Below are 8,825 nucleotides of genomic sequence, written 5' to 3' on the forward strand. Positions count from 1 at the left end.
GATTGCCTTGCATGTCTTTCAGTTATGGGCAATCTTTGACGTGACATCACTTGAGAATGAGAGCAAAGTTTAGTATACAGTCCTTCCCATGAGGCTAAATATGTTTCATTAACCCAGAGGTTTCCTTGTCTGCCAGCAGAGATCCACTGCAAGTTACAGGAAAACTCCCACAACTCTTCTGGCCATTAGCTCTTCCCTTCTCTGAATTTCTACTGTGTTTCATCACGCACAAGACAAAATACGAGCTTATCTGAGTGTGGTATTTTTCTAGATGTATTTTATTTGTGTACATCCTGCTTCTCTTACCAAATTACAAAACCCTAGGCTGGGGTTAAACTCTTTGCTTATTTGTTAATTCTGTTGTACATTCGACAAATATTTATCAAACCACTTTCCAGTGTCAAGCACTCTGCCCTGTTCCTAGAGTATCCAGTTGACCAGAGCTGCTGAGAATGTGTCAGACTTGCTCAAACATATGATTATTTCAAAACGATGCATATTAATGTTCATCTAGGAAAATATAGGACACTAGAAATTTTGCTATTTCTCTGCCAATAAAAATCTTTTTAGAGCTTCAGATATGATCTTCTGCAGTAATGAGTTATTCAGGTGTACTCTGTATATGCCTTTGATTTTAAAAGGATACTGAATTTGTGTAGTTTTGAAGGTTTTACTCAGAGATAAAAATTAAGGTAGAAATTTACATTAGTCTCCCAATAGCCTCATGAAGGGAATATATCTCTTATCCCCATTTTTCACTTGAAAAAAAATACTGAGTCACAGAAAGTTTAGCGAATTGGTGTCAGAAGAAGAATTAGACTCTAGAAATATTTAATAGCAAAGTCCATTTCCATGGAGCCTGCAGTGACCTATTACCTTGGCTTGATTATCGGGTCAGGCCTAATGTAAAGCCATTAAGTGAGTGAATTCGTTTTGCCTCCCCCCCACCTTCTCTCTGCATGCCCCCGCTACCCCAGTAATCATCATAACAGTAATAACACTTCACATTTAGATAGTTGTCTAACACGTTATAATCTCATTTGATCCCATCGACAGTCCTGTGAAGTAGACTAATCAGAGAGTATCATGATAAGTTATCACAAAGCCCCAACCCAGGAGACAGGAGTTCTAGGTTGGTTCCCAAACATTACTAGCTCTGTGACATTGGGTAGTTCATTCACATCTCTGGGCTCCAGTTTCCTCATCAGTAAAACAAGGTATTGAAAATCTAAAGTCCTTTTCAATCCTAACATTCTATGATTTGTCCATTTGACAGATGCAATGACTGAGATTCAGAGAAGTTAAGTCATTTGCCCAAGCTTGCATTGCTAATAATGAGCAAAACTGAGTTTGGGGCCAACTTTCCTATCTCCAGACCCATGCTTTTCACTCTTTCATAGTGATCCAGGAAGTTTCATGCAGGGGTTAAGAGCATGGATTTTGGAACCAGACTTCCTGCGCATGAATCCCAGCTCTACTTTTGCTATCGCTGCCTCGGTTTCCTCATCTGAAAGTGAAATCAATCCTAGTACTTATCTCATAGGTTAGTTAAGAAAATTAAAGGATTAAAATATGTAAACACATATAAACTTACAACAGAGCCTGGCACGCAGCGAGTCCTAACTCTTTGCCATCATCATTATTATTATCATTTTTATTGTTGTTTTTTCCCTTGACCAATTAACCATGAGCCTGGGACTGCCCTCCCCAACAGAGCCGCTTTCTCCTTCCCCTCCCCCGGGCTCCAGGAATACAGCTTCCTAGGAGGGAACTGAGAAATGTACACTAAGCAAATAAAAGAAGTTGCACATTTGCATTTTAACAGTGCCTTTCAGGAGATAATAATCACCTTAACATTTCTTGGGTCCTCATGATGTGTCAGGCACTGTGCTAATAACCACTTGGGAAATTTAAGAGAACAAAGCTAATGGCGGGCACTTTCAGGGAGATATTTTATAATGAGGAACTCACCGTGTCCTCAGATTATCAGCCAGGTTTCCGCCAGCTTCTATAATTGAGGCGTCTGTTGCCTGTTTCTTCTCTAAGGTAGTCACACCCTGCCTCTTTGATCCTGCTGTCATCAAATTTAAAAATTTCACGCGATTGTAGTAGAGGCTAATTTGAATCTCAACGTAATTATTTCTAGAGCCTGAAGATCCTAACAGCAAAGGAATTATAAATACTCATGAAATGCCACACTGCCACACATACTGTTTGTTAAAAGAGAAGTAAATTCTCCCTGGTGAAGAATTTACCAGAATAATCTCAGAGGCACGTAACAACTGAAGTGGAGCCTCTGTCTCTCAGTAGAAGTGGTTTGGTTGCTGCTGCCAGGCTGTCGCTTAGGTCAATGGGGAGGTCACCCAGTGGAGACTGTAGCTAAGCAGAGAATGTAAAGACCTGCCAGCCTGGCTGCCAGTCTTACTCGGAGTATCCCTGTAAGGGCAAAAGGGAAACAACATGATTTTTAAAACTAGAATCTTGTACCTCAACCAGCTTCAGCGTGAAACCTCCCTTGTGCTCTGATTTGATGTCCAGGTCCTTCAGGAGAGTGGATTGAAGAACTCACTGAGAAGCCCCAGCATGTGAGTGTGCACGTTCTAAGCTCAACCACTGCCTCGATGTCCTGGACGTCTTCCCAAGAAAACTACAACAGCACCATTGTGTCTGTGGTGTCACTCACCTGCCAGAAACAAAAGGAGAGCCAGAGGCTAGAAAAGCAGTACTGTACTCAGGTAAAGGAATGGAAGGGCAGACTGGCTCACTCACCTCCTGCCGCCCAGCCTCGCGGGGGATGCAAGGGGGGCCGCCAATGGCAAGAAGCTGTGCTGAGGTCTCCCGGGTGCATCCCTGGCAGTGTTACCAAGAGTGGGGGAGGAGCTAGGAAATCAATACACGAGGCTCTTCAATCACAGTCCCCTTCCTTTTCCCTCTTAGAACTACCATCTTCCTTTTACTTAATTCCTCATTCAAGAGAATATACTGAACATCTACGATGTGCCGGGTACTGGGATAGATGGTGGGGATCTAGACAATTCTTACACGTCTTGCTTTTGCTGAGTTTATAATCTAGTGAGAACAATGGTAAGTGAACATATAATTACTGCAGAGTATAAAATAAGGCCTAGGCTAAAAATAAATGATCGAGAGGCCATATGAGCTAGCAGCAAGAAGGGCATGAATAAATATGGATTGGGGCAAGAGGGTTTGGAAACTGCTCAGAACTTCCCCCAGGGGAGGAGATAACAACGAAGCAGAAGGTTTGGGGGAGGTTTTGTTTGCTTGTTTTATTTTTTTCCCATTGTTTCCTGTTATGTCAACTGTAAAATAAGGCATGCTCACTGAAAAAATAATTCAAAAATTTAAAGTACATAAAGTGAAAAACTACCCCCTCACTAATCATAACTGAAGAGTTTTGAAGGATAAATAGGTGTTAGCTGAGCACAAAGGAGTGGGAGGGGCAAGTGGAAACACAGGGGAATCAGTAGTTCTGGGCGTGGCTATGGAATGAACACCACGCCCAATCATCAGTCCTGAATGAAACAACCAGCCTGGGCCCCGGAGCTGACTTTGCTCTCAGATGCCCTAAATACCCACAGGAATCCTGGAGCCCAGTCCTGTTTTCCTAAAACCTGGATTTATTTTTTTCATAAGATCAAAGGTACTGATTCTTGGTGTCTTACAAACACAGTATTTTCTTGCCTAAAGGAAAAAAATTAAATTTTCAATTTGTGTGGAGTACACTGGAAATATAATACGCAGTCAGAAAAGATGTTTGCTGTGTGAAAGCTATTTAGAGTGTTTCCATTTATCCCATGAAAATTAGGCATTTAGTGTAATTCAAAGAGTGAAAAATTTTTAATTAATAAGATGAATTCAGGAATCACGGCCTTTGGAGCTCTTGAAAGCCTTAGAGTGCTGAGATAAGCCCAACTTGAAGATGAGGCTATCTCTCGGCTTGAATTAATGAGTAAATATGCTAAACGGTTTAAGTAGTAATCACAGCTCACTGAGAAGCTTATTAGCTTCCTTCCCTGAGGGTATGCAGCATGACTGACTCTACATTAATAGAAAATGTGTTGTGCCTGCAGGACATGACCTAGGACTTGACTGCTCTCAGGTATGGTTCTTCTTGTTCCACCTAATGTGTAAGTTAGTATCTTAACATAGAAGCCAAAGGCTAAAAGTATAAATAGATATTGTAGATTATAAATGAACCAGAGAAGGCTGGTCTAAGGGCACTTTGACAATGGCTTCTTGAAATGTAGACATGGAGCTGTTAAGGATTATAGGCAAGGAGGCCAGTATTTGAACTGGAGGGTGGGAATTAGACTGCTGTGCTAGGTGTTATCTCAATTACTGCAAGAAGATTGTGTTATTATTACATCATCATCATTACACACACACACACACACACGCACACACACACGCACGCACATACACATGCACACACACAAACACACATTTTCAAAGAAGGAAACATCAGTGCAAAAATCTCAAAAATTGGCCTAGGGGCTTTCCTGGTGGCTCAGTGGTGGAGAATCTGCCTGCCAATGCAGGGGACATGGGTTCAAGCCCTGGTCTGGGAAGATCCCACATGCTGCGGAGCAACTGGGCCCGTGGGCCACAATTACTGAGCCTGCGCGTCTGGAGCCTGTGCTCCGCAACAAGAGAGGCTGCGATAGCGTGAGGCCCGCGTACCGCGATGAAGAGTGGCCCCCACTCGCCACAACTAGAGAAAGCCCTCGCGCAGAAACGAAGACCCAACACGGCCATAAATAAATAAATAAATTAATTAAAAAAAAAAAAATTGGCCTAGATTCATGTACCCATTAATCAAAGGAATCCAGAAGACATTCTCGCCAGGATTGGTCTGACTTAGGTTATTTCTTGAAGCAAGCATTATCCAGAAAGGAAAAAATAATAACATTTCTTTAGTTCTATAGTCAGTGGTACGGTGTTATGTTAAACAGAAAATTCAAAACGCAGCTCAAAAATAAGAGTGATTCCAAAGCCAAACACAGATGAATAATTAATCACAATGTTTCACTCTCTTATACTTTCATTCTCCTTACTTTTCCTCTACCATCATCTCATCACCTGTACCACAGGATCATTGCTGTATCGATTACCTAGATCATTCATGAGATTCGCCACTATTGTCCCTGCTCCTCCCCACAGCTTGATTGATTTCTGTGTTCTAGCGGGTCCTGTGTGAGATGCTAGAAATAAGAACAAATTTGATTTGAACCTTGATTTCATGAAGCTTAGAGTCTGGCCTTCCATGTAGGTACATTGGTACCCCTTAATTTGAATTTGTCCTCATTACATATATGTTCTTCCTGTCTGGTTTCTGTTTTGTGTGTGAGTTTATATGCAAATGTTCATGGAAAAGGGAGTTTTGTGATGTAACCCTTCTAACAGCCATTGTAGTGCTGTTCATTAATAAACCTATGTTGATATGTTAAACATAAAGCCAGTGCTCAATCAGTTTTATGTGAAGGACCCAGTCAATTCTTTGAAGTAAGTGTGCTTCTGGCATTTTCTCCAAAGACTCACACACAGTTGTGAATTTCAGAATTAAGAAGCATCATGTAATATATGGATGCACATTTATTTTTATATGTGATCTGCTTGGTCCATAAAAGTTTGGTGACAATTTATAGGAATGTATAATAACTAAGTGACTAAATCAGAAAGAAAGACCAATCGATCTATTAGCTTTACGAAAGAGGAAATGATAGAGCTAAGAGCCCGAATATTTAAAAGACCTGGCCAAAGTCACACAACTGATTAGTATCAGAGCTGAGACCCCAGCTCAAGTGATCTGACTTCCAGGCGAGTGTTGTTTCTGGCGGATTGCAGGTGATACACTAGGGAAGGTCACCCTCACCGCTCATCTTGACAGAGTCAAGAGTACTGACTAAAAGCAAAGACTCTAGAATTAAACAGACTTGGGTTTCAGACCCAATTTTAACAGCTTCCAGCTCGGAGTCCCTTTCTTTATAAATCTTAGCGTCTTAATCTGTAACGTAAGGAGAAGCATATCCTACCTCATAGAGTTACTTGTAACAAAGATAAAAGGACTTGATGCTTAATGCAATGTCTGGAACATAGTAATGTGTACCAGATTGTTAACTTTTATTATTATGCAAACCTAACTGAATACTTTTTGTATCAAGGCAAGAAGATAAAGAGGTTCTAGAGGTTCTCTGTAGAAAGCAGAGTAACTGTAATGAATGTACAGAAAGGGCTAATGGAAAGAGGATCACCTAATATAGAAATAAGACCATTTCAGACTGAAGGGAACTCTCACCATCATCTAGTTTAACCTCATTATTTAACAGTCTATCAAATATTTCCTATGTTCTGTGGTACATCTTTCCTTCTATTTCTTTAGCTGAGGAGGGATAGCACTGGAACCTAGCTGGAGGTACATTAGGCTGAACCGAATTCTCTGGAATGGAGACTAAGCCAGTCAGAAATGAGAGAGAGAAAATATTGGATTGCAAAGATGGGGTGAAAATTAGGGGAGCAGTGTGGAGTAATCTTCTAGAGAATAAAGCACATGTTATTTAGTAAGTAGCATACAGGAGCATTTCCCCTGCCCACCTCCAGTCCACCCCTAAATAAGTCCAGGATAAATAAAAAGGTATGAAGGAATAGAAGTGATACAGGTGGCTCAGCAAATATTCAAAAATTAGGGGGAAATTAGTTTATAATTTATCACCAAGGTCATGTGCAATATCATTTGCCTTCTCATTTTTTTAGTAGTGTAATATATATACACATTGTTGGTTCTTATTTTTTTAAAAGGCAGTGTAAGTTTCCTAAGATGAATTTATTATGAGAGTATATTTAAGTGGTTATGATTCCAGGAAGTCATTTGAATAATTAAAATCAACAACTGCCTAAAATATTATCAAACCAAAGAAACTTTAACATCACCCTGAAACAATCTACACTCTGTGTTATTCTAAATATTCTAAATGAGTGATTAATGAGCAAGTTTCGATTTGCAGGTATGTTCACATGTCTACAATGTTTGTGAAGTTTAAAAGAAAAGTTTGGAGCAATGCTGATAATATAATACCTATATGGTTCAATATCATATTATTTATGTATATATGTATCAACGAGGGCCTAGAAGATTGCCTGCCAAAAAGTACGAAATGGTGAGAGGAGGATAGAAAGACTTCCAATTGACTTCATTTGCTCTTCTATGGTGTGACCAATTTTTACAGTGATCATTATTAGTTTTTTCACTTAAAAATACATTCTAAAGAAATAAAACAGTACTGCTGGTTCTGCAAAACATCTGTGTTCTATGCGTAGTTTGTCTCTTCAGGAAGTGCTCTATTAGATGAGATGTGAAACTTTGTTTAGATGGCTTCCAGGAGAATCAAAATTCTAAAACATGGACAAGAAATACTGACATGAGTGTAAATAGGAAAGAAAAGGTGGAAATGCTCACTTATGAATTCAGTTTAATCTTATTTTGATCAAGTTATTGGAAAAGAAATTTTGGTGTGCTGTTTCCTTACTTACATGTAGAACAAGTTGTACCAGTTCAAATGATACAATTTCTACTGTGTAGAATTATTGTTCAGTATTGGAAAAGTTTAACATTTATATCATATAACCAAAACTATGTTTATTCTTAAAATCATGATGAGACACAAAAAACTTACAGCATAGGTAAGTTGTCAACAATATTCTTCTTCATTGATTCATGTTCCTTTTTGTAGCAATTGTACAATTTTAGGTACTCTAGATGCCAAAAAGTTAATGAGTGATAAGAGTTAACTTTATTGATACTCTAGTTTAAGGATCCTAACACTCTACTAGGTAGTTACCTATAGTTTATCAATGAGGAAGTCAAGGTAAGAATTATAAATAAATTAAGAATTACAAATAAATTCCCATGCTTTCAAGGTGTGGAGTCAGGATATGATCTCAGGCAGTCTAATAGAGAACCTGTGTTGGTTCCACTAAGCAAAACTGTCTAGAATATCAGAGGCACTAAAGGGCAAAGCAGCACATTTCTTAACCTATTAGTTAAAGCATCAATTCTTATGCATGCCAACATTCAATATTAATAAATACATTTTACTCATCTGTCTGTTCACACTACTTTTCTCTATATGGTATTTTTTTCCATAACTAGAAGATTTTTTTAAAAGGAACAGTAGAAGAGCTCATCTAAATGAGAGATGTTCTCTACAACATTATTTTATTGGGTCACAGGAGCCTTGCAAAGTGCTAACTGCTGTTACCTTTTTTTATTGAAGTATAATAGATTCACAATATTATATTAGTTTCAGCTATATAACATAGTGATTCAATATTTTTTTAAACATTTTTGTTGGGGTATAATTGCTTTACAATGATGTGTTAGTTTCTGCTTTATAACAAAGTGAATCAGCTATACATATACATATATTCCCATATCTCCTCCCTCTTGCTTCTCCCTCCTACCCTCCTTATCCCACCCCTCTAGGTGGTCACAAAGCACCAAGCTGATCTCCCTGTGCTATGCAGCTGCTTCCCACTAGCTATCTATTTTACATTTGGTAGTATATATAAGTCCATGCCACTCTCTCACTTCATCCCAGCTTACACTTCCCCCTCCCCATGTCCTCAAGTCCATTATCTACGTCTGCGTCTTTATTCCTGTCCTGCCCCTAGGTTCTTCAGAACAATTTTTTTTTTAAGATTCCATATATACGTGTTAGCATAGGGTATTTGTTTTTCTCTTTCTGACTTACTTCACTCTATATGACAGACTCTAGGTCCACCCACCTCACTACAAATAACTCAATTTC

General features: G+C 39.1%; 1 protein-coding gene across 1 annotated transcript in view; it reads left to right on the plus strand.

Annotated features, from left to right (window-relative positions):
* Window positions 1-8,825, plus strand: part of PTPRO (protein tyrosine phosphatase receptor type O) — a 234,863-nt gene that overhangs the window by 149,099 nt on the left and 76,939 nt on the right. The window contains exon 7 of the mRNA XM_028491495.2: window positions 2,539-2,735. Within this exon, the coding sequence (XP_028347296.2) occupies window positions 2,539-2,735 (197 nt within the window). The remainder of the gene's footprint in view (window positions 1-2,538; window positions 2,736-8,825) is intronic.

The sequence above is a fragment of the Physeter macrocephalus genome, chromosome 6 (genome assembly GCF_002837175.3).
Source record: "Physeter macrocephalus isolate SW-GA chromosome 6, ASM283717v5, whole genome shotgun sequence".
Lineage (NCBI taxonomy): Eukaryota > Metazoa > Chordata > Mammalia > Artiodactyla > Physeteridae > Physeter > Physeter macrocephalus.